The 26187-nt window shown below is 48.0% G+C and overlaps 1 protein-coding gene across 14 annotated transcripts in view; it reads left to right on the forward strand.

Annotated features, from left to right (window-relative positions):
• ETV6 (ETS variant 6) overlaps positions 1 to 26187 on the forward strand; it is a 415605-nt gene that overhangs the window by 173704 nt on the left and 215714 nt on the right. For 4 of the 14 annotated variants that reach the window (XM_029205488.1, XM_029205484.1, XM_029205486.1 and 1 more), the window contains exon 1: positions 53 to 238. The exons of 7 other annotated variants lie outside the window; for them this stretch is intronic. In XM_029205488.1, the coding sequence (XP_029061321.1) occupies positions 206 to 238 (33 nt within the window). In that variant the 5' untranslated portion in view covers positions 53 to 205. Of the gene's footprint in view, positions 1 to 25; positions 239 to 26187 lie in introns of those variants that run through there. 3 more of the 14 variants (XM_029205487.1, XM_029205497.1, XM_029205500.1) reach the window with 1 other exon arrangement.

The following is a 26187-nucleotide window of genomic DNA, read 5'->3' on the forward strand; positions in this document are numbered from 1 at the left end:
TGCCCCCGCCGCCCCGCGCGGCGACTCCGCCGGCGCCCGCCCCGCCCCGCGCGCTCGCGGCCCCCCGGGGCGGCCGCCGGGAGAGATGCTGCAAGAAACTTCTTAAATGACCGCGTCCGGCCGGCCGTGGAGCGTTTCTGGGTTGGGGAGAGGAAAGGAAAGTGGAAAAAAACTGAGAACTTCCTGATCTCTCTCGCTGTGAGACATGTCTGAGACTCCTGCTCAGTGTAGCATTAAGGTAAAGATCTTCTCCCCCTCCCTCTCCGGGGTGGAAAACCTTGAGCTGCACCGGCCCGGCCAGTCGTACTGGGCTCTTCAGTTGCGAGGGGACTGTTGCAGTCGCTCTGTTCGCAGGAAATTATTTGGGGCGCCGGGGAAGGAGACGCGGCTCGCGGCGGCAGCGTACCCTTTAGTGTAACCTTGCTGCTACCCCTCCTCCCGCCGAGCGCCCTGTCGGCTCCTGCGCCCTCACCTCACCCCTTTGCTTTTTGACAATGAAATGCCAGTCACCGTCGGTCTGGAGGAGCCCGAGTGGTCTCCAGGACTGTAAAACACCCCCGTAATTAGTGTGTCTTTAAAAAAACCTGGTCCCTATTCGTACTCCCAACATGTGACCGAAATGGAACTTTTGTTCCCGAGGGGTGGTCTCCTTAGAAAAAAAAGTTCTCCGGCTCCATTGGGGTTGGAATCATTTCTTTTTTATAAGGGCTCACAGAGTCGGATCAGACAGATTCCCCCCACCCCCGCATTGTAATTGCAAGCGCTTGTCGGAGAGACAGTCGTGGTGTCAGCTTTTCCTGGGCATTGCACAATGAATTTCTTTTCTTTTTTTTTCCCTTTAAACCAAGGTGAATAAAGTCGCTGAATGGTTATTTTACTCTGATGCGTATGAACGCTGAGCAATCCCAAAGTAGAAAACTCCCGTGTTGCAGAGAGGGAGAATTATCTAAGTGACCAGACAAAATGACCTTCCCAGTTTGACAGTGCAGAGAGGAGAGCTAAGAGTAGAAATCTCCCAGCTTTCTGGCCATGGTTTTCAGTATTGTAAATGCAGGATGGTGAAGGATGTTTGCAAACACAGCATTTACCTTCCAAGTAGCTGTGTGTGTACGTTTATGGCTAGTGGTGCTGCGGTTTGTTGCTTCTAGAAAGTTGTCGTAAAGTTTGCCACTGTGAGGACGCAGACTGATTTGTCCATCTCCCCCAATTATTTTGCCCATCCTTGCATTTGGTGTGCACTTCCATTTCACTGTTCCATCAGTACCCAGATGGAAAAGCCTTTTGCTTCTGTGAGAGGCTGAAGCTCCTGAAGTTTGTTTGTGGCTTGGCCCATTAACTGTGTTCATTGAGGGAACCCTGCAGAGACAATGAACAAGTAACCAGTTTTCTTCATCTATGGAGAATTCGAGAAACCTTTCCTGCTTTAACATGGCTTTTCCATAGAATCTGTTTAGAGGAAACAGTATTTTATCATGTTTGCTTATTAGGGGGGGGTTCATAATTATACTCAGGTGTTAGTGTTTCTTATCAGGAAAGATTCTCATGGGGTTTGAATTAGGGCTAATGTGAACTGAAAAGGTGGGTTGGGTTTCTTTGTTTTTGCCTTGCAAAAAAATGCCCAGTGGAACTTTCGGGTTTCTGTGTTTGTACATATCTGGGGATAGCAGTATGTCTGCGGTAGCAGGGGGGTGTCAGAGTAAAGATGTTAGGTAGGTTTATACTTCAAAACCAATTTCTTTTGCTGTATAAATTTGATTCTACGAGTTCAGGAAAATCCTACGGTATGCCTGATCTAATTTATCTGACACTTCATAACACAAACAGAGGTAACTAAATACTAGGGTATGAAATCAGTAAATTGTATTTAGCTCTATGGCAATAAATCTGACCTGGGGAGAACCTGGACCAACTATGAGATAGTGATTTTAGTGTGAAAACAACAAAAAACAAGCCTTTCTGTGACTTTTCTCGATGTCTCTTCTAAAGAGACTGCATATGCCCCCTGTTCTGAGGGGCTTATGTTTGGGTACTGCAGGTGCTCACCTTATTGTACCCCAGTGGGAGGCTACAGCAGCCCTTTCCTTACACACATGGATGGAATCATTCCCAAACCCAGACAGCACACTGTCTTACATGTGACATAAAAATTGCAGCCATAGTTTGTATATCATTTTCTTCCTTATTGTTTACCCTGCAGTTCTTTTCGGGAGCCTCTTTTCTCACTCTGTATTTCTCTGTAATTAGATTTAATGGTCTTCACTAGTAATGAACGTATCACTTTTATTTTGGATTGCTCTTTATGGAACCAGAATATGACTGTTTGCTTGGACTGTGCATATGTTTAAATGCACATATGTGAAGTGCGTTTTTCCACAGAGTTTGTTTAGTTTGCAACGTTCCAGTAAGAAGCGCCGGAGATCAAGGACTGGGCTTATTCTAGCTTGTCTGAAAATGCTCTGGTGATGTGTGCGGTGTTTCCCTTAGTCCTTGGGATGTGGTACAGTGACTGCATAATAAAAAATGTTTGCTGGGAACCCACAAGAACTGGGATTTTTTTCTGCAGTCCAGTAAACAATAAAGTTTTCTGTGGAGCAGAGAATGAGCGTCAGGAGCTTTCAAGGATGACCTGATGGCTCTGATATCCTGAGGACATGTGACACGGAAGGCTCTCTGTGTGGAGAGATTTCCTTCACTCCTCCTGTCTACTCCTGAAACCTTCCTCCCTGGCTCTCATTCCTTACAAGCAGCTGGTCAGCAGGCAGTAAATTCCTCATTAGCTGGTGTGATGGAGCACAGAGGAGCCTGACCAGAGGCAGCCACGGAGGGAAGTACTCTGTTTACTTCTGTGCTAGAAAAGAGTAGTGTACGATTTCGGTGGAATTTCCAGGGTGAAAGTTTCTGAATCAGCCAGTGACATCTCTGTATGTGTCACTTTCACGGTGGTGGTGGCTGGAATGCCTGATACCGGCTTTTATATTTCTTTTGCACTTTATAAGCATGTTCCTGGCACCGCAGGGAAGTTAATATCAGACACATGTTTATAGCAGAAGACAGGTTGACCAGCCCAGGGTCACCCAAACTATGGCTGCGCCCCACCGTTTGTCTGCACTGGGCGCCCTCATCGTGAGAGATTAAATGCTTCCATTCCTGACCATTTGGGGTTGTTTAAATGTAAGGACAGGGTCACCTAACTCTGTAAAAAGTCCAGTTATTTTTTTTGGAGGATCGTGTGGCTGACTGCTGGGTACGGGAGAAAGGAAGAGGCTATCTTTTCCATCATCAGCCTTCACCTTCAAGTCACCTGTTCAGTTTTAACTTCAGCCAAGTTGCAGTGGAAAGTAACTATGGCCCAGCAGACACAGCCCTTTGTAAGGCTCGGCTGGGCGGCCGGCTAGAACTATCCAGGATAGTACAGAGAAATAGTTGCCTAACATCCCTGGCCCCTCCTTTCCCTGCCCTCCGTACTGGTTGGCTTTTTTAGCGGAATGCAGTCTCTATTTTGCTGCTTTCTGGGAGTCTCTGGGTTTCCCCTCCTGGACTCTGAGCTCCTTGGGTTTAGTGGCGATAATCTTTGCGTCCTGGTGCCCACCTTGGCACCTGTCTCAGAAATGTGTGTCAGTAATGTTTGCTGATTTGCAGTGAAGCATGGAAGGAGGTCAGTACCCTTTCCGCTCTCTGTCCTGTGTGCTCGGAGTGACTTAACACTTCACCCACAGGCTAGCATACAGTGGTTACTAGGGCCACTCTGCTGTCACAGGGAGGCCTAGAGCACTCCCTTGGGTGTCTGCCTAAAAATTATTACTGGTAGAATTTTGGCCTAATAATAATGTTTTCTTATTTTGATAACATTTTCAAAAACTGCTTTTGTGTCTCAATAAACAACAACATGGAACTGGGTAAAAGATACGAGACAGGGGCTTGAGGAATCACTGGAGAAGGTTCAGATTGGCAGGCTTCTAAGTTTTCCACAGGGTCTTCAGCAAGTGAATCAGGGAACTTTGAGAATCTAAGAGCTGAGAGACTATAAAGATCACTTGGGCCAACGTCTGATCTTATTTTATTTTTTTGCTGTGTTGGGTCTTCGTTGCTGCGCACGGGCTTTCTCTAGTTGCGGTGAGCGGGGGCTACTCTCCATTGCGGGGCGCGGGCTTCTTACTGCAGTGGCTTCTCTTGTTGCGGAGCGCGGGCTCTAGCGGCACGGGCTTAGTTGCTCCGCGTCATGTGGGATCTTCCTGGACCAGGGCTTGAACCCATGTCCCCTGTATTGGCAGGCGGATTCTTATTTATTTATTTATTTATGGCTTCATTGGGTCTTCGTTGCTGTGTGCGGGCTTTCTCTAGCTGCGGTGAGCGGGGTCTACTCTTTGTTACACTGTGCGGGCTTCTCATTGCAGTGGCTTCTCTTGTGGCAGAGCACAGGCTCTAGGCCTGCGGGCTTCAGTAGTTGTGGCACGTGGGCTCCAGTAGTTGTGGCTCGCAGGCTCTAGAGCACAGTCTCAGTAGTTGTGGCACACGGGCTGAGTTGCTCCGCGGCATGTGGGATCTTCCCAGACCAGGGATCGAACCTGTGTTCCCTGCATTGGCAGGCAGATTCTTAACCACTGCACCACCAGGGAAGCCCGGCAGGAGGATTCTTAACCACTGCGCCACTAGGGGAGTCCCTACAACGTCTGATTTTTATGGAGAGGAGGTCCACACAGCTAAATTGTTTGCTTCAGCTGATCGGTGACTGAGCCAGGTTTAGAGCAACGCAGACCCCCTGGTTCTCAGGCCCCTGTCCCTCACTGGGCTGGGTTCACGGTGCATCCCTATAAGAGGCCAAGGAAATTCGATACAATAGGCAACACACTCTCTGGCACTTCCCAGCTTGGTCCATTTTAATCGAAAGCCAGCTGGTATGAGGGCACAGAGGTACGTGCCAAGGAAGATGGTGTGTGTGGGAGCCCTGGGTCCAGAGGGTATATTGTTAGATGTGAGAAGAGGAAGGAGTAGGAGTGGGGGATGAGGGAAGAAGGGCTTCCTGGACTTGTATTTGCACCACCATCTACAGCAATACATTTTTTGTATTCTGGTAAAAAGCATGTAACATTAAATTTACCATCTTAACCATTTTTAGGGGTACAGTTCAGTCGTGTTGTCTGTTCACGTTGTCGTGCAACTGATCTCTAGAAGTTTTTCATCTTGCAACACTGAAACTCTATACTCACTCAACACCCATTTCCCCTCTCCCCTTCTCCCAGCCCTCCGTAACCACCTTCCTATTTTCTTTCTATGATTTTGACTACTTTAAATAGTTCATATGAGTGGAACCATACTTTCTTTATTTCACTTAGCATAATGGCCTGGAGGCTCATCCATGTTGCAGTATGCGACAGGATTTCCTTTTTTTCAAGGCTGTGTAATATTCCATTTTCTGTATATGCCATATTTTCTTTATCCATTCGTCTGTTGATGGACATCTGGGTTACTCTCATCTCACAGGTGTTGTGAATACTGCGGTGGTGAACATGGCTGTACAAATGCCTCTTTGAGATCCTGCTTTGAGTTCTTTGGATTTATACCCAAAGATGGGATGGTGGGGTGCAGTGGTACTTTTTTATACCATGTGAGGGACTGGTACTTCTGTTTTGGGCTGAGGGTGCCGGACCTGTTAGCAGGGCCTTTTCTGAGGAATCCTTGAGGGGGCCCTAGGCTCAACTATACACCTTAATTTATACATAGTAGGCCCTGCATCAGCTAAAAGCATGGCAGCTGGTCCTAGGGAAGTAGCTCACCTCTTTAGCACAGGTAAGTGAAGGGAAAAAACACCCCACATATGGGCACCAGAGGAAGGTGGAACTAAAACAAACTCTGTGCATCTGAGTAGAGCACACTGAGGCAGGCTGGGGGCAGGTGGGGAGGGCGTGTGAGGACCAACTTGAAGAGCAGGTGCGTTTCGTTACGGATGTTGAAAAGTTGCCCTGTGGTGTGGATCTCCCGGCTGAGGGAATCAGCGCCAGACGAAGCCCCCTAGGGTGTGGGGTGTACAAACGAAGTATTTGTCTCTGTGAATGCTACTTCAGGAGAAGCACTGATGGTGGTTTTCTGGCAGAGTCCTTCACTGCCGCATTTGTTGTAGAAACCAGTCTCTGTGTGGATTTGTTGAATAGCACGAGTGTAAGTTGACGCAGGGTTCCCACGCCAGAAGGGGCCCAGCTTAAAGACCAGTCGCTGCCAAGCCTAGTATTTGGAGCGAGAAAGGGTAAAGTTAGTGAGAAGTTAGAATGATAGCCTATTAAAAAACAAACACATTTTCATTGATTTTTGAACATACAGGAACCAGCCTAATAGAGTGTGGCTTTCCAGGGCGTCTAAGGCTGAGCCTCCGTGTGAACAGGCAGAAATGACTTGTGTCCACACCATCAGCTGGTGAGAAATGAGGGCTGCTGTGTGCTGGAGACTGTACCTTCCGCATCGAAATAGTACCATCAGTATGTTACTTGCTCTGTTAATTTGCTTGATCACCCTTTCTTTTTAGATAGTGAAAGTATACAGTTCAGCCTGGTCTTCGGCTAAATGACCTTGAATGTGGGGAGTATGTGGGGTGGTGACAAGGAAGGTATCAGCCTGTGTTTGTTAGGTGTGGAGCCCCAGATGAGCTAACTGCTTACTCAGGCCTGTGGACTAAGCGTATGGGAAACTGTGGAACACCTGCGTTTTGGGAGCCTTGTAAGGTCTAGGTAATTAAAGGGGTTTGTGTGCTGCGTTGGTGGTCATCCTCCTCCATCATCACCACCATCGTTTATTGGATACTGCTGTGTGCTGGTCCTTGGGCTAAGCGTTTTATCTACGTTATCTCATTTGCTCTTTACTACTCCCTCCGGGATGCAGGTTTTCTCCCTGTTTTGCAAAGGAGGAGCCTGAAGCCCATAGCCGTGAAGCGATGTATTGGTCTGAGATCTTTCAGGCTGTATTCTGGCCTGAGCTTCACCGAGTCTACATCTCGGGACTACAGTTCCAAAGCACTTTCTCTCCTGACCCAAGACTCAAGGACAGCCACCTTTATGAAGAAAGTTAGGAAACCAAGAGTAATGGGGCTGTGGGGGAGCTTCCCACAGGCCAAGATGAGAGGTGGGAAGAGAGCCGGCAGAGATGCTCCTTCCCTCTCTGGGTGGGTGCCCCCTAACCGACCCTCTCGTGCAGGGTAGCCAGATGGTCATGTCGCACCACCCACCTGGGAATGGACGTCCAGATCTCCCATTTGTACACCAATCCCTGATGTTCTCTAGTGATACTTTGTCTGTGGGTGGGTTCATTTGTGCCCTTTTCATGTTTTTCTCAGAAATCTTTTCCCTCTCTGTCTCGCTCTGCTTTCCCCCAGTGTCTCCTTACCCTGTCATTAGGTGATCAGGTGGGTGACAGGCCAGGGCTGTGTCCTCTCATCCTGCCCACCCTCGGAGCTAGACCCCTTGGTCACACCCTGGTCAGTCTCTCTCTTTCCACTGCTTTTTTTTTTTTTCAACTTCAAACTTTTTACGCAATCCACGAATGCAATGCTTTTTAAAAACCATCCCTCATGTCCATCTGAAGATACTGTGTGATTTCTAGGAATCTATTTGATGTCTCTTCAGGTGTTCCCTGATTTCCCCCACCACCAAAGGAATCATCTTTTTTCTTTAATATATTTATTTATTTTTGACTGCCTTGGGTCTTTGTTGCTACACGTGGGCTTTCTCTAGTTGCGGCGAGCGGGGGCTACTCTTCGTTGCGGTGCGCGGGCTTCTCATTGCGGTGGCTTCTCTTTGTTTCAGAGCACGGTCTCTAGGTGCGCAGGCTTCAGTAGTTGTGGCATGTGGGCTCAGTAGTAGGGGCTCGCGGGCTTAGTTGCTCCGCAGCATGTGGGATCTTCCCGGACCAGGGCTCGAACCTGTGTCCCCCTCATTGGCAGGCGGATTCTTAAGCACTGTGCCACCAGGGAAGCCCTGTCTTTTTTCTTGATAGCTTGATACCTGACCCTACTGGCCTTGTTCTAATTTCCCGGAATGAAGGGAGAATTTGGGCCCTCTGACTTTATGCATTTCTGGATTTGAAGAGCTTTAATGAAGCCTGTCTTCAGAGCAGACATAGGGAAGGAAGCACACAGAGACATGGCGTGGAGGGAGTTAAGAAGGGACTAAGAAAGCCTAAGCCCTGATTCTCATGAAACAGATGAGGAAACTGACCCGTGCAGCATTTAAATAGCCTGTTTGAGATCACAGTACTCTTCAAAGCTGAGCTGGAGTCAGGATCCAGGTGTTCTGTCCCGGGACCGTGTTCCACTAACACCAGGAAAATTGGCAAAAAGCAGACAAGACCTCAGAAAGCATAGCTTCGTCGTGAGGACTCATATCTAGAGAGTGAAGCTCCTTTGTCTGGCACCACACATTGACCGACAGTATTAATGATCATCATTATGACCTTGTCCCAGTTGAAGACGAACTGTAAATTATGAGATTTAGGAAGTTAGGAAATAGTGTCATGCATTTTGGAAAGCTGTCCAACAAAAATGGTTGGCATAGAAATAATGTTACGTTTTTAGAAGGCCACGCTTCAGCTATCTGGGCGAATGACTTATGAAAATAATACCTTACTCCCCAAAGAAGACAGGAAAGAACTACCCAGTAAATCTGCGCGCTCACCGGAGCTCGTGTGTTCCTCGGGGGTATTTTCCCTTTGTATGTGGGAGTCAGACACACGGAAAACGATCTTATTTCCTGAATGACCTGAAAAGGGCGTGCGGCCCCACTGGTGTGAGCACCGTGGGTGCGTACGCTCAGTGATGTGACTGTTGATCCCGTGTAGTTCCAGTCAGCGCTGCTTCAGAGTTTGATTTGCACTTTATTCTGCTTGATGCTATTCATTGGTTCTTCTCTGTAACACTGATTTCCCTTAAGGGGCTGGTAAGTTCCCGAGAAGAGGGGAGCGGTCATTGCCATACCGTGAAGAGCTTCTAGGGGAAGGAAGGACCCTGTAGTAGACAGACCTGAGTGCGAATGCTGCTTCTTGAACTTGTTCATCTTAAGCTTGAACCTGTTAAGTCATCTGAAGTGGTAGTAAAAACACCTGTCTTTGGGGGCTGTTGGCGCTGCCTTACGTTGTTTTAAAAACACCCAAACTTAGTTCTTCTCCCCTCCCTCTTTATATATCCTCCCATCACAGGGATCTAGAAGGGGCAAGAGACTTTCTAGTCCTGTGCCTGCCTTATACCGTTGAGAAAATGGAGCTCAGAGATGTTATGGTATTGCTCGAGCTCCCGTGGCTGGTTTGCGGCACCGCCTGAACTAAACTCCAGGCCTTGCAGGTGGGCCAGCTCCCAGGCTGGGCTCTTATCACCGTCGCCATGAGTTTCTCCCAGGGTTGGGGTCGCTCAGTCAGCGCTCAGCAAAGCCTCGCTTTTGACTTTCATTGAATACAGACCACAGTAACAGGAGCAAGGAGCCAGCTGCAATTACATGGTGGAAACAGATGCCTCTTGCATCTTAAAATTGTGAGGGCAGAGCTAGTAGGGTTCTGAATAAGTTTCCAGAGATGAAAGGAAAGGAAAAAACCCGAAGCCTGGAAGTACTGTACAGGGCCTCTGATGGGCATTATTACTCAGCCCTCAAGTATTCAAACCTATTCAGGGATCTGCTTGTTCATACAGTTGCTTATTATTTGCGACCGGGCCGAGACTTGAGAGGGAGCGTCCATTCTTCAGTCCGCTTTTGTGTGGCACGCAGCCCCGTGTCTGTCTGACCACAGAGCAGACACTGTTTGCTGTGGGTGGTGAATTTCCAGTTCCAAGCGTCAGGGGTGGATGGCTCTTCATGGAGGTTTAGACGGAAGAGTTTGAAGAAGCCAAATTTGTAACTTTGGGGCATGAGGGAACCTTTGTTTTTAGTAAATGTTAAGAGGGGGGCTGAAGTATTTGTTAGCAGTATTTTGCTGTGGACTTAACAGTGCGTTCCTCTTTGATATCCATTTTAAATGAGAAGATGAAATGGGGCCTGGAAAATAGCCCTTTTTGAGGAACAGTGGAGAGAATGTTCGCGGCCTCCGCCGCTGTCCCCAGAAGCAGGTGTGGGCACTTTTAGGCAGTTGAGGAAAGAGCTTAGGTCTGGAGAGCAACCGTTCCTCTCCCTTCGCCCTGGAAAACACAAGAGAACTTTGGTGATTTTTCTGCTCAGCTGTCTTGCAGCCCTCTCCGGTGGGTTATGATGAGGCCAGGTAACTTCATCTTTCTGAAGATTTCTCTGTATCATGAGGTCACTAATCCCTGATTCTGTCACATCCCCTATACACAAGGAAGCAGCAACCAAAGATGAGATACTGACTCTCAGGTATTTCCTGGAAGAAATGAGCTACAGATAGAAATCAGCATTGTAATTAAAAAAAAAAAAATCAACCCCCAAAGAACAGCCTTTCTGTGTCTGAAGTCACCCGTGTCCCTAACACCTCCTTGGGTCTCTGGGGAAAGTGTGGGTCTAGGTGTGCAGCGGTGGCCTTGCATGTACCAGCCTGGCTGTGGTGTGGCCAGAACAGTGCTGGCATCCCTGACGAAGACTCCAGGTCAAGAGACAGTTTGGGACCAGTATTGTCTGAAGCCTAATAATTAGTACTCGGATAAATAGATCTGCCACTGGTGTAGCCAAGAGGAACCATACCTGAGACGTTATAAAAGGGGAGCAGGTGTTTGCTGAGTACTTTTCTGGACTGCTTTGTGGAAGCTCAGACAAGGGAAGGCAACTTCTTTCCATGTTACTTCCTTCCTTCATTGTTCTAGACCATATATCTTTCCCAGACACTATCTGTGACCGTCACGTCGGCCTCCTGCCAGAGCAGACCACATGGCCGTGTCTCCTGACTCAGCCATCTGGTCCAGCGCTGTCTTTTCGTGTGTAGGTTTGTGATCACAGGCCGGGCACCCAAGGGGACAGAAGTGAGTTCTCATTTCTTTGGGCCTCTGTGGGTGCTCTCGTGTCCAAATTCCTGCCCTGGAGTTGGCACATCTGGTTTTGGGAACTGGGCAATCTGAAAGATTGGCCCTCTCATGCATTTGGTAGCTGCCGTGTCCTCCTTTCGACCTGAGATCTGAAAAATCCGGGTCATGAGTTCACTGGACTGGTGCCTTGTTCTGTCGAGACCGTGGCTCTCCTAATGGTCTTGACAGTCGTGGCCAGTGATGGGTCGGGACGGCAGGTCAGGATCACTCCCACTCTGCACCTCTCGATCTGGCCTGTCTCCAAAGTGAGGTGCACTGGGTGGGAGAACTGTCATTTAAGGGTGAATTCTGAGTGGCCTAGGTCCCCAGTCTGGGTAAGTCTCCTCTTCTCCTGGTTGTGGAGATCTGAATGACCCAATTTAGCTGACGACATCTCAAGTCCCCTGGAAGGCTGCCAGCTCCGTGTTTGACTCTGTGCCCCCGAGTCCCGCCCCGGGTCTGCTGACTTGAACACTTTAGGGTGAGTTGGGATGGGAGACCATACCCGTTGGGAAGGCAAGAGGCTTTGCCCTCAGACCCAGAGAAACAAAGCCTCTCTCCGAAGTTGGCATTCTGCTCTTGTGCACCTCTGAGGCTCTGTGCTCCTGGTGGGGCCGTGCATGAGTGGTGAGGGCACGCTTCTCGGAAGCAAAAGTCAGCTGCAGGTCAGAAGCAGTTTTTGGATACGATGGAATCCTGGGGGAATGCTGGCGAGCACAGGAAGGCTGCAGTGGTGATCCTCTAATCTCTTTCAGCATGCTGTAAGGGGATCTTTAACTTTCACCCAGACAGGAGGGAGATGGGCACAGGGACCTAGGTGTTGGGTTACATCTCAAGTAGGGAACCTATTAGTATACCCGTCTTACGTGCTCCCACACTCCCTGGCACCTTGGCTTTTTCTAAGCTCCCTACCCTAGAAAATGAATAAAGATCCACTGACATCAACGGCAGATTTATTTCTCATTTTCTGGGTGCAAGGTCGTGGGCTCTGCTTGGAGATGTGTGGGACGAGGCCTCGGAGGGAAAAGAGCCTTAAAAATGCAAGAAAAGGCAGAAAGCCACGCACACCCCGCCGAAAGGCCCTGTTATTGCAGCAGAGGGACGAGCCGGGCCCCGGGGTGCAAGTCACTGTTAACCTTAGCCTGCTTTTCTGAGAATTTGCCTGTCTCGAAAGATTTGGTGAAATGGACAAATGGAGCTTCTGTAAGGTAGGGGGCATGCCTGCGCGCGCTTTCGTGGTCAGCCATGGTGTTGAACAGTCCCATTGAAGGGAACGATGGTTGGAGCTTCTGTAAGGTAGGGGGAATGCCTGCGCGCGCTTTCGTGGTCAGCCATGGTGTTGAACAGTCCCATTGAAGGGAACGATGGTTCTGGGTACGTTTCCATTTCAACTGTGGTATTTAAAGGTTTGCCATGGCGAGGGATGTGGGTGGACGGGAGTATAGTCCTCTTGCCTCTTGGTTAGTTTTATCTAGGTTATAGGTGAAAATGAGTTCGCCACATCTCCTGTTTCTTATTTGGGTCCATTTTAGGATGACCTGCAGAGCCTAGTTTGGGCAAATCTCGTTATCCTACCCAATGCACATGTTTGTGGACCGCCAGGCTACATGTCAGATGGATTATGAGGAAGGATCCACTTCACAGCTCCGGCCCCCTTATTGGTGCTTGTGATTCTTCCTGGGGTCTTGTATATACTTAGGGTGCTTTTCTCCCTTAATCCTTCTGGGACTCCGCCTGGGGCTGTGTTGACAAGGTTGCGCCACTTTGGGGAAGTTCTGGCCTCACGCTTCCCCAGGCGGGGTCCAGCTGGCTGCACTTTGGGCAGTTGATGGTACTTAGAGCTTCAGGGGTTTCCATTTGCCAGAAAGGTCATCTCTCAGCTGGCCCTAGTGTCCCCAGGGCACACACGTTAGGCTTTGGGGGAAATTCACAATTTCAGCTTCGCTCTTTGTTCGCATCTTGTGTACATTAATGGCCTCATAATTGAAGTGCATTGAACTATTGCTCCACAATCCAAAGCCTGGAAAGTAGCTTCTTTGGGTCAGGGAAAGGTTTCTAAGTACAGTTATTGAAGGCTCAAGCTTAAAAACCAACACTGGAGGTTAGAAGTAGCGTGTTCTAGAGGGAACAGTGCGAGGGTAGCTGACACCAGGTCTTTTTGCACTATTTTTAGTTCTAGTCGGGACTGTATGGGGTGGCTTGTGCTTCCTTGGACATCATTCTGCTTTTATTCCAAGGGTTTGTTCTTGTGACTCTTTATATGTGCAGATGTATTGCATGCTCATAGGATCGTATGTCTCAGCAATTATGGCATAATCTGTTTTCCAGCATATAGAGTGAAAGATTGCATGAAACCCAGCCTTGTGGCAAAGAAACCCTACATGTAGATGTAAAATATATCTCCTTGGAGGGCTGGCTTCCTGATGGGCTATAAATGGATTGTTAAACAGCAATGCGAGGGGCTGTTAACAAGCTGTTTCTAAGAGCATCTCCCTGGTCTGGTCTGAAAAGGTAATGTGTACATATTGCAGCTATGAAACAGTTTGCCTGTGGTGCTTATATGTTGGTAGATTGTGTGTGTGTGTTGGGGGGGTATTTTCAGTGGTGAATGGACTGAAAAGATAATTTTTTTCATTGAAGTGTAGTTGGTTTACAATATTGTGTTAGTTTCAGGTGTACAGCAAAGTGATTTGGTTATACATATATGTGTATATATCTATATTCTTTTCTCCAATTCTTTTCCATTACAGTTTATTACAAGGTATTGAATATAGTTCTCTGTGCTATACAGTAGAACCTTATTGTTTATCTATTTATATCTAGTAGTGTGTATCTGTTAAATCTGTACTCCTAATTTATTCCTCACCCCCCTTCCCCTTTGGTAGCCATAAGTTTGTTTTATATGTCTGTGTGTCTGTTTCTGTTCTGTAAATTTTTTAGGAATTTGTATTATTTTTTAGATTCCACATATAAGTAATATCATATAATATTTGTCTTTATCTTTCTGATTGACTTCACGTAGTAAGATAATCTCTAGGTCCGTCCGTGTTGCTGCAAATGGTATTATTTCATTCTTTTTTACGGCTGAGTAATATTCCACTGTATATATGTACCACCTCTTCTTTTTTTTTTTTTTTTTTTTTGCGGTACGTGGGCCTCTCCCGTTGCGGAGCACAGGCTCTGGGGTGTACAGGCTCAGCGGCTCCGTGGCATGTGGGACGCTCGCGGACCGGGGCACGAACCCGTGTACCCTGCTTCGGCAGACGGACTCTCAACCACTGCACCACCAGGGAAGCCCCCCACCTCTTCTTTATCCATTCATCTGCCGATGGACACTTAGGTTGCTTCCATGTCTTGGCTATTGTAAATAGAGCTGCTGTGAACGCTGGGGTGCATGTATCTTGAAAAGATCATTTTAAATGTTGTCTATTTGCTCCTATGTCAATGTCCACTTTGTCCATTGGGCCGTGTTCTGGTTTAAATGAAGAGGTGTTTGGTCAGCACAGGGTATGGCTCACCCAGACTTCAAAAAGCTTTAGTACGTTTATGATAACACCCTAAGTGCATAATAGCTGCTTTAAGGATTTAGAATACTTGGAGGAATAGGTGAGTCACCTCCCCATAAGCCAAGTAACATTCAGATTCTAAGTTCAGTGAAGCAGAGTTCCTTTTATGTGTCTAGTCTTATTGGAAATTCTTTTCACGTTCAGGTGACATAGCTGAAAATTGGTCCATGGCAGTTTTCTGCTACTCTTGGGTTTTAATGAGAACCCTTTCTTGATTCCAGGATGCCACGCTTCTACTGTGTTCGCAGCTGCTGTGTTGAAAAACAGGTGTCTCTTATAATCCCCTGCCCGGATCAGTTTGCTAGCCTGGCAAAGCCTTACTATTATTGTTTACTTATTTATTTATTTTTGTCCCATGGAGGTTAGATAACTGCCAAGAGGTGCTGATGGGCAGGATTAATGGGATAGAAGATGGCAGCTTTCCTTGGTGGAGGTTTCTATTAAAAGAATCTGAGAGTCTCAGGGCGTAAAGATAGAGCTACAGAAAACCGTTCAGGATACGAATCACCGGAGAGAAGAGCCAAAAGGAGGGTAGTAATAATAGTTCTGCCAAGTCACCTCTCTCTCCTTCAAAGGCCAGTGTGGCCACAAAAGCCATCCAAGATGAGGGTGGGGAGTGAGGACCGTTCTCTGGTCCACGGGGCACCAACGGACTCATCCGTGGTTGCTTCTCCGGGCTTCTGGATCCTGTGCGGCCCACACCCCATGTCTCTCACACTGTTCTTTCTTCTCCATGCTGACTAACACTGTCTCCCTCTGGCCCCGGACTCTTCAGCTGTCTCCCACCTGATCTTCCTTCCTACACTCCCTGCTCCTTCCCAACCAGCCCAGAATGATTCTTGGCAAACAAGAAATTGATTACACCAAGCCCTTTCTGACACTGCAGTTCAGGATGAAACCCAGCTCTCTGTCAGGGCATTGAGGCCCTGGACAGGCTGCCTTTCTATCACTAGAATCATCTCCACCCTCCTGCCGCACGTTGTGGTCCAACCAAGACCTGTCGTTCTCCCAAACCACGTTATGAACTTTTATGCCTGGAATCTTGCCCTGATCCTTCTTCTGCCTGGTAGCCAACTTGTCATCTGAATCCCGTTTCTTAAGCCTTCCCTGGTGCTGTCAGGCACAGCATCCTACAGCCTCATTGAACTTGTCTCCGTTACTGGCAGCGATCCTGTTATAGTTTGCATGTGCCTCATCCTCTAGCTGGAGTCAGAATGCACCGAGAGCAAGAGGTTGATGGATTCGTTTTATATTTCCAACGTCCAGCTCAGTGCCTGGCACAGAGAAAGTCCAGTGTTCTTTAGTTGAGTGGAATTTTTTAAATCAGCAAGTATTTATTAATCTTCTGTTAATGGGCTCGGTGGGCGCTAGGCTCTGTGCTACATTAAGAGAAGTGTAAGTTGAAAACCTTGCACAGTTGAAGTCCTGAGTAAATACCCCTTGAAGGTAGAGGGAGGAAGAAAGGGAGAGACCTCATTTCTGTTGCAGTGTCAGGACCGCATGGCAGGGCCACGCCGATACCTAAGTCCCCCCGTGAGACTCAATCCCTGAACTGACACGTACACACAGAGCACCTACTAGGTCTTTCCATCTTGATTGCCTATATTCCAGAGAGGAGCACAGGCAGCTGGAGATGAGGCTTGAGAACCTTTAGGCTGGTTGTGCAGGATGAAGCACGGACAGCCCCAAGTGAGTGAACATATCAGAAATCCGTCCTCTTTTCCCGGCTCAGGGTGCCTCTCGGGTCTGGGAGAGAGAGCTGGGGGCTGTTGGTTGCAGTGCGTGCAGTCCTGACACTGCTGACTGTGATCCTCCGGGAATGAGGGGCCGCCGCTTGCTCTCTGCCTCACCCGTCTGCTCACTGGGTGGCGGAGGTGACCCGAGAGCAGGGCAGCTTGCGAGCTTTCTGCGAAGTCTGGGATTGCCCTTCCAGGAAAAGGGAGGGATCTGACCCTTGCGTCCGTCAACTCCTCAGCCGTCTTCTCCAGATCGCTGTGCTCTTCCACACTTAACCTGGGGGGGTGATCTCTCTGGAGCTCTAGTTCACTCCCAGTGGGTTGCCCTGGGGGGCTAAAGCAGCGAGAAAACTGAAGGTACCACAGGACTAGAAAACCAGCCCCAGGTCCTGTTGTATGGATGGTATGACAGCCTCCACATTTCCATTTACAGTGGAGAACTCAGTGCTGTGTCCTTAAAGACAAGGCTGTCAGGGGAGTATGTTAGAGTTAGGAGCAATCTGACGCGTGTGAGATGGACCAGTCTGGGGAAGCCAGGTATTCTCAGGTACAAGCAGACACACCTGGGCCTTCCATAGGGGCCCAGGTGACTCCTTTTCTCCCTACGCTTGTTGCCATTGACAGACAGACAGGTGGGATTGGGGGCATCAGGGTAGGTGAAAACTTGCAACTTCCCGAACCCAGCCAGACCCCAGCCAGGGCTCTTTTACAGTTCCCCCCAAACTGTCATCTCCCAGCAGCTCTCTTGCCCAGAGCTGTGCTGCCGCTGCCCGCCAGCCCTCCTGGCCTTGGGCTCTTCCTGGCTGTAGGTGGGGCCGTCTCCACGGTGCCTGACCCCCAGGCCCTTCCGTCCTCTCAGGGTGTCCTAGGTTTCCCTTGCCTTCCAGACAGGCTCCACAAGGGGTTGTGTGGCAGGCAGGTCGGGCGCTGTTGCAGGGATGCTCCTCTGAGCCGCGTTGGGCAGCAGCAAAGCCTAGGGCCGTGTGTGCCCAGTGAAAAGACACATTCATGAAGCTGCTGGGGTGCGGGTAGCCGCGAAGCGCATGCCTTCTTCAGAACCCTCAAATCATACACCTCATACCCGGACGACGTGGTGCCGCCAGCGTTCCTCCCACTGTCACTCCCCTGGCCCAGCCTCTCCACTGCCAAGGCTGTTGATGGAGGGGCCATTTCCTCCTCTCTCTCCCTTCCGGCCTTACCAGACCCGAGGGTAAGCTTACTCTTCCGGGAGCAGGGGAACCTGGGCCTAGCCCTGGTGGGCGCTGGGTTCCTGAGCATCAGGACAAACAATCTAATCTTGGGATTCCCTCCCTTTTGGTCCTGTGAGGCATTACAGTCCTAGTTCTAGCACCCTCCTTATGGACACATTTTCCAACCTCTGTAACTACATTAGGGCCGTCAGTCATTGGTTTCACTTGCGTTGCTTAAAAGTTGACCTGCCTACGAGGAAAGTTTCAGGACGCGTTCCTTAAGGAGCTGTTGAAATAGAAATAGGAATGAAGTAACAAGTGCCCATGAAATTGTGTGTAGGGGGGCATCCCCCATCCCCCAGCAGGAGTTACCGTGTTTTCCAAACCCTAACTTGTGACATGTCATCTGATAAAGGACTTCTCAATGTTTTTCGTTTATGTGGCAAGGCTTACAAAAGGGTGCGCTGGTATATTTTAACAACCTAGCGCTTGTTAAAAATAAAATTGCGTGAGATCAGGCCTGTTGCCGAATAGCTTTCCTGCCCGCCAGCCTTCCAGCGTGGCCAAGGTGACACTCAGTGACCGAAGACGCCACACTGTGGGTCTCCTCTGTACTTCCTTCATTTTTTATGACCCTTGGCTGGTATTGAGAAGGATGAGTGAGTCTGTTTGTCTTTCTTCTGGATAAAAGTTGCAAAAAGGACACTTAAGCCTTCTGCTTCAGGGCAGAGTCCGATCACGCGCTGAGATCAGGAAGAAGTTTCCCCCCTGTGGTATCAGATTGCACAGTTGCCCAGCCAGGTGTGCTCGCTCTGTTAAACACACCCAGGAGCACACGCCTCCTTACTGGCCATCTTCAGAGCAGGATGTTGGACTCCTTGGCCAGCAGCCTGATTCCTTTGGCGCGTCCTGCGCTCTAAGATGGCAGGCAGCTGCCCCGGGTGCTCCTGGACTTGGCTTTCCTCCAGCTGTACTGGACTGACCTCAGGGCCGTGTCTTCAGACCCCCAAAACTCTTTGCAACTCTCACTTTGCAATTGGGTCTAAGTATATACACACCCACTCACGTGTGCACGTGGACGCATGCACACACACACACACACACACATATTCATCTTTAAAGAGTTTTGCAAAAAAAAAAAATGAGTTTTGCATAAATTCACTTCCCTTTCCTGAGCTTTACTTCGGTTCCGACACCACATCAAACCCACACACATTCCCAGAGCATCAAAATGCTGTTCACAGTTAATAGTCGAGTTCTTTAAGGCTTGCAGGGGCCAATCTCAAGCTTGTGCTGTAAGTGACTTCGAAGTCTGATCTAAAAGAAGTTGGGGGGTGGGGAGAGATGGACTTTTTCTTTTTTTTTGGTCAGGCCCCGGCCGTACAGCCTCTCGTGCAATAGGGTAATTACCCGCGATTCCCAGGCTGGCCGGCCTGCGTTTTCTTCCTTTGCGTCTCTATCTCCTGGGGCGCAGTACTTCCTTCTATCTCTATTATTAGCCGACTTAACTTTCCCGTTCGGTTCCCGGGTTCCTTCTCATCCTCCCCCAGTCTTTCTTTTCCCTGTAAAGTTATTTTGGGGAGCACTTCCCATGTTCGGTTCAGATGCGAGCCTTCTTTTTCTTTATTAAGATAACATTTTCTCCTTCATTTCATCATGCGTTCATTCATATTCCCAGAGTAGAAACCCTCACCCTCCAGCACATAATGTGCGGTTTGTGAACCTTTAAAACAGTGTGTGCTGACGTTGAGTTCTCCAAAAACAGGTTTGCTCCATCCCAGGACTGTGCACTCTGGTACCCCTGGTGGCCTCTGGCTTATCTTCACTCTCTCTTGCCCTTCTCTTTGTTCTTTGATGATTCTGCCCAAATCATGTTCCTTCCCCAAATTACTGTTTTTTGGGTTTTTTTCCAAATTACTGTTTTCTTTATTTTATTATTTTTTAAAGCTGAGATATAGTTGCTCTACCATATTGTTAAACGTGTACAATATAGTGATTCACAATTTTTAGAGGCTAGTTCATTTATAGTTATTGTAAAATATTTGCTATATTCCCCATGCTGTACGATATATCCTTGTAACTTACTTTATACCTAATAGGTTGTACTTCTGAGTCCCCTACCCCTATTGTGCCCCTCCCCCTTCCCTCTCCCCACTGGTCACCACTAGTTTGTTCTCTACATATCTGTGAGTCTATTGCTTTTTTTTTAAGATTCACTAGTTTGTTGTATCTTTTTAGATTCCACATACAAGAGATACCGTCCAGTATTTATCTTTCTCTGTCTGACTTATTTCGCTTAGCACGGTGCCGTCTAAGTCCATTCATGTTGCTGCAAATGGCAAAGTTTTACTCCTTATGACTGAGTAGTGTTCCATTGTGTGTGTATGTGTGTGTGTGTATATACACACACCACATCTTCTTTATCCATGCACCTGTTGATGGACACTTAGGCTGCTTCCGTGTCTTGTCTTGGCAATTGTAAATGATGCTGCTGATAACATTGGGGTGCACGTATCTTTTCGAGTTAGTATTTCCATTTTTTTTCGCATGTGTATCCAGGAGCAGAATTGCTGGGTCATATGGTAGTTCTGTTTTTAGTTTTTTTGAGAAACCTCCATACTGTTTTCCATAGTGGCTGCATCAATTTACATTCCAACCAACAGTGTACAAGGGTTCCCTTTTCTCCACATCCTGGCAACATTTGTTATTTGTGTTCCTTTTGATGATAGGCACTTTGACAGCTGTGAGGTGATAGGCCATTGTCCCAAATTACTGTTTTAGTACTTGTTCATCTTGGTTTGTTCATTTTGTAGTTTATTGTTTCCTTTCTCCCCTTAAGTTTGTCATATTCTTTGGGGTATGCTGGTATTCCTTCCTATTAGTTAGAGATTATTATACCAGTTTTCATTACCTAAATTTGCTAAATGGACATAATAGTATTTGGTACTTATATCAAGCAAGCCCTTTGGAAATAGGGGAAGGAAAGTAGGTTTTTGGCAGCTTTTGGTATAGTGATAATTCCAAATTTATAATAATTGAGAAATAGTTCATGTAATTCTTACAGAGGAGAAGCTTGAAAGTTACTCTTTTTGTAATTTATGTGGATCTCATTCAGTTTGGGTAAGAAACCCAGTTTAAATGTATGAGTTTTTCAGTTAATGGCCTTAGAAATTATTGTAACTATTGCTTTAATTTCAGCAGCTAATAATTAAGTTTTGTATGTTAAGAGTTTTAGTGTTGGTGATATATTACTGTAGGGCACTAGCCTATTGGGAATTACAGTTTCCTCATTCTATAGTAGAGTTTATGGTGCACAATGTACTACATATAAGTAGTAAAACTGCATTTCCTGAAATGGGCTCTCCTCGTCAGACTTTTACTGAAGCAGCCATATTCTCTGACATTTCATTACCACCCATTTGTAAGATTTTTCGGTATAAGCGTAGTTTCAACATACCCTGTTCTGGGAATAGAGGGAAAGAGTTGAGGGAATTCTGTTTGAGTCATACCCCACCAAAGAGCAACCTCATTTTAGTCATGAAAGCAGAGAAGTTCTCACTCTTCTAAAACTGTGGAGAGAAGATTTAGGGAGGTGGCTTATAGGCTCAGTTTTAAGACCAGGCCAGCTATACATACTAATTCCCTCTTTGTAAATGAGAAGTAAAGCTTGAATATGGTTTGGTGGTCGGTGAAATTTCCTTCCACTTAAAGCATGACGCCGCCATAAGTATTAGCGCCTTGAAACTTGCCTGGTAGGGTTTAAAAATGTTCTGACTGCTGAGCGCTTGTCATTCGGAAGATGGCCATTAGAATTAGGGTTTAGACACTTAGAGCTACAGCTTTGAGGAGTTTCAGACACGACTCAAACTAGAACCCAGGTCTTCTGACTCCCTGCCAGCTTCCTGATTTCTAACTCAGTAGGTGGTTTTATTTTAGAAGTATTTTCTAAATAACAGATCAGTTGAAGTCAAATCACTCTACTTAGTGGGAAAACTTTTTAAAATCAACCAGGTGAACAGAGTGAATATGTCTCCTTTTCAGTTGGGTGTTTTTGGTCATGTGAAGAAAACCGCAAACTCAGAAGGTCTTCATGTTTGGATTAAAAAAAAAAAACTCAAAGTGATTAAGGACGGTGGAGTGGGAAGTAGACCTTATACATAACACACCATCTGCTCCCCTGTCCGGCTGCCTGCACTCCTGCTGGGTGTTTCAGGGCTCGTTTTAAGGTGAGAGGTTGGTTCCAGCCCCCTGACCACTCTGTTTCCTTCCGCTAAAAAAAACTGTGATCCTGAGTTTTTAATTTTATAATGTACTTCGACTGTGAAAAGAAACCAACTCCCGGCCCAAACTGAATGGCCTCCGAGATCCTGTTAAGCAACCAATACTCTGAACACCACTATACGAAAATGCTTTCCTAGGATGAGCTCAAAGCATTGCATCCTCCAAATAAAATCTATCTGCTCGCACTTAGATTGTTCAAAGGCAGATGGTAGGCAATTGAAACAGAGAGGCAAGCTGGCAGAAGGAAAAACAAAACCACAAATATCTGTACGTGAAGGTGATCTACGTGCTTGCCAGCCCCCCTCCTAACTTCGTTAACACAGCAGTGTAGCAATTAAATAACACGGCAACTCAGACTCATATGGCTAATACAGTTGCCCTCCGTTAATGGGGTGAAACAAAGCTTGCATGTGATAGACAGTGCTACTCACCGAAAGGCAGAGCCAAAGCAGAGTTTAAGAGGGAATCGGCACAAGAGCCCACACACCATGCCACCCGTGGCAGACGGCCACCTTACTGAAACCTCGGTGACCCTCACCACGTGTAATTGGGGTCCCCAGTATGAAATGTTTGCCCTTCAGAGTTGCCATGTCTTCAGGAAAGGGACCACCCAGCAGTACTGAGCTCCGGATTGGAGTGAGGGAAGGAAGGTGCTGAGCCGAGTGCCCTGGAACATCAGAAGCCCCCACTGCAGTTGCTGTGTGGGAAACCCCAGGTCCTCCCGGGATGAATGCTGTCGCCATCTCACTGCCCGGGAAGACCGCATGATGATGAGAAAGGCCTTTGCGAATCCCTCAGCCTTTTCCCTGTTTGGAGGATGCTCCAGGCTCTAAAACCCGGCCTTCCTCACTAACCTGAAACTTGAACATTCAGTGACAGAAGGGAAGGGAGAGCATCTCAGTTGCTGGAGCTGGTACTTGTGAGCGGCTCTCCTGCGGCCCATTCGTGGCCCTGGTGGTGCCAGGCCCGGGTGTTCTCAGGGCGTGGGCCAGGCTGCGAGGGGGCAGCGCTCTGAGGCGGTGGGAGGGCTGAGCGAGGAGGGGGTGTGTGGCTTTCTTCAGCGAGAAACAGTGTGGGGACGTCTGTGAGAACTAGATGGCTCTGGAGAGTGGGCTGAGGCAGGAGGGGAGAGGTCATGTGCAAGCAGAATGAAAGAAAGGCTCTCGTGGCATCCAGAGGAATGTAGTCAGGGCATTAAACCTTTTGCTGCCTGAGTAACTGAGGGGACAACTCGGAAGAGTTCTACGTGTGAAAACGCAGCAAAGCCAGGCCTAAACCTTGAACTTCTTAGTCATACAGAGTTCACATAGGAGGTGTCTGAGGAGCAGTGATGTTGGATAAAAGATTGCATTCCTTCACAAATCAGCGTTTTGTCCTCCCAAGCCCTCCCCATTTTATAGTTGTAGTTGTTCCATATACATCGGTTTTGTCTCTTACATAAGAGGGCTGGTCTGATTTTTATTGCCGGATTCCATTTTCAGTTGTTTTCCTGCCTAATGGTCCCGCGTTTGATCCTAGCCCGAAATTGCCGGTGTCTGTTGTTGCAGTGATCTTTCCTCTCCCCCGACCAGCCCGGTCAGACTCTGGCCCGTGGTCTCCAAACTGGGGTTTGGCAGTGATTCACGACTGTTGTGAGTGCAGTTCAGTAATAAAGCTCAGGAATGGAGCGGCTGGCTCATGGAATTTGGTTGGAGCAGGTGTCATTTTTATTCCTCTGCCAATGCAAATGTATCCCAGAGACTTTTCCTTTACCCAGAAAGAATGACCTCCGTACCCGCTTCCCCTGAAAGGTACAAGGTAACGGTAACGCACATGTGATGCGTTGGCTGGCGTTTACCCTGGGGACAGCAGACGTCCCCACCGCCCCCCAGGCAGGACAATGTGCGGAATCCAGCAAACAATAAAGGGCTTGAGCTCGCGTGGCCAGATCGTTAGCTTCCTTCCTTTTTTGCCTAGATTTTTGGGAAGTCCTTGCTTGCGAGTTGCACAGGCCCTGGGACTTCGCGATGTAAAATGCCAGAGGATGTGCAAATGGGCGTGTGGAGGAAGAGGGAAAGCAGGAATTCTGGGCCAGGGAGCAGATGGCCGGCCGGTGACCCAAGAAGGGAAGCTCAGGCTTTTAAAGTGGAAAAAGAAAAAGTAATACTTTGTTTCACGAGTGATTTTCATTAAGCAGCACCATAGCTCCATGTTGGAAAATTCCAGAAGCTGTTGGTCATAGCGTGCCTGTCTTTAAGGGTGTATGATCCAAAGAGGTGACAGTCTCTTTCGTGTCATGAAGATGTGCAGAAAACAGAAAATGGAAGCACCCTTGGCTCGGCACCATCTGGGGCCCTGCTAAAATGTGTCCTGTGGCTCAGGACTTAGGGGATTTTGGGGGGTTTGTTTCTGGTGTTTTCCCCACGATGACCGGGTTGTGCAACACTGCACTTGGGAGGCAGCTGCTTCCTGCTTCTCTTTTCCAGGAGAGCGTCAATGTCTATCTCCCGGCCTGATGATGGAGGCGAGGGGTGAGGAAGGAGACAGCTCGGCCTCTGCTCTCTCACTGCTCCCCTGTCCTCCAGGAGCTGGGAACGGGGCGCTGGGGCTCAGGAGGCCGGGGGCTGTGTGTCCTTGCCTTGCCGAGGGCCATACAGAGCCTGGCGGTGGTGTGATGGAGGCCACGGCCCGACTAATGTTGGAGGGAAGCTGCAGCCCCTCGGTCAACACTTATTGAAGGAATCAAATGCATCCTGGGCTGTGTAGGTCCACCCAGTCCCCCCTCCAGCTCCTGGGGCAGGACTTGCCTCTCTGTGGGCGCATATTTATTTACAGTTACAGACCTAGCAGTAGCCACAGAGGTGAGCCTAGTTTTCCAACCCACACAAGTTTATTACTATAAGGAACAATAACACAGGAATGTTTTCTTAAGGTATGCTGTTGCCCCAAAGCACCTGTAGCTCCTGGGTATTTTTGGCTTGATCTCAGAATTAACCAGAAAGCATTCAGCAAGGACCTCATAGAGATTGCCATTTGTACTTCTGCTACAAAGGGCAAAAATGAAGCAAGTGATCCAACAAAAAAAGCCCTTGGAAGTCCTTTAGTGATGCTAATACGTATTTGAAAACTATTATATGTCACCGAGCAGGGGCATCTATGCAGTCAGTCCTTTGGAAAATGCACTCTCCCAAACGTCATGATACGGCCCTTCAAGTCAGTGCATAGTGTACATTCAGAGGAAATGTCAATTTGAAGCTCAGACATGGGCTTTCCCCTCCCCCTTCCAGAAAAACATACTTAAGGAGGAGTTAAGTGTACCTAGAAATTGGTAAATGAAACAGTACTGTAAAGAAAAAGCCATTGAAGGCGAGTTGAACGTTCCTATCTTGTTCCTTGCGCTGCGTTTCTGGCCACAGTCTATGGCCACCACTTGCTTGTTCGTGTCACTCACTTTCCTCGTTAGTTTGGAAGGGACCCAGGCTGGGCGATGGCTCTGGAGATGATGGCAAACAGTCACTGGGGCTGGGAGCTGACAAGTGAGGCAGAGTGATGGGGCATGCAAGCTTTGTGCATTTTTCTTGGTCTACGACGCCCACCGCGTGGTCTGTCCCCGCCCCTCCCCTCTTTTCTGAGACTTGCTTTACCCACACCAGCTCCTGAGGATTCTACACAGAGACCATCCTCTCCTCTCCTGGCCTTTGCACATGCCATTCATCTTCCGGAAACACTCCTCCCATCTTTCTTCTCCCAACTGACTACTCAACCTCAGGTCTCACCTCCAGGAGACTCTTCCTGGCCCCTGGAGTCTGGGTGAGATGTCCTGCTCAGTGCACCCATTTTGAAATTTCTATCACCTGGTCTTGGAATTGCCTGTTTACATCCATCTACTTGACAATAAGCCCATTAAGTCAGCCCCCCCCCCCCCGGTTTTGTGTCTGTGACCACAGTGTTGGACATTGAGTTGGCCCCCATAAATACTTGTTGACTGAAGGGACGTGTAGAAAACAGAATATGATCTTTGATTAATTCTGTGTGTAGCTCAGTGTCTGATGCTCTTCAGATCCCGATACTTCCTATCAGGCTCTGCAGGACTGTTCGCTCAGCGGATCTGCAGCATTGTCAGATGTAGTCAGGTCGTTACGAGTTTGTTTATGCAGAGGACAACATGGAGTTTTTTATTTTTAGTTGTGAATTCAGGATCTTGAGTTATACATGAGCTGTGGTGGGTTTTTTTAAATGGACTCTCTGCTTACCGTTAAATCCAAGCCAAATCATCTGAAGGAAGGTCTCCCTTATCATTTGCTCCTTCCTGCAAAGACACTGTGGTTCTCTGGATGTTCCTGTGAGACAGGAAAAGCCTTCACAGATCAATTCTAGTTGCTGCCTCTGGAAAAGGTGAGGAAGATAGATGGCTCTGGCTTTTGAGGAACCTTTCCCCTCTCCCTCCCTCCCTCCCT

The sequence above is a fragment of the Monodon monoceros genome, unplaced genomic scaffold (genome assembly GCF_005190385.1).
Source record: "Monodon monoceros isolate NGI ecotype Baffin Bay Population unplaced genomic scaffold, NGI_Narwhal_1 Super_Scaffold_6, whole genome shotgun sequence".
Lineage (NCBI taxonomy): Eukaryota > Metazoa > Chordata > Mammalia > Artiodactyla > Monodontidae > Monodon > Monodon monoceros.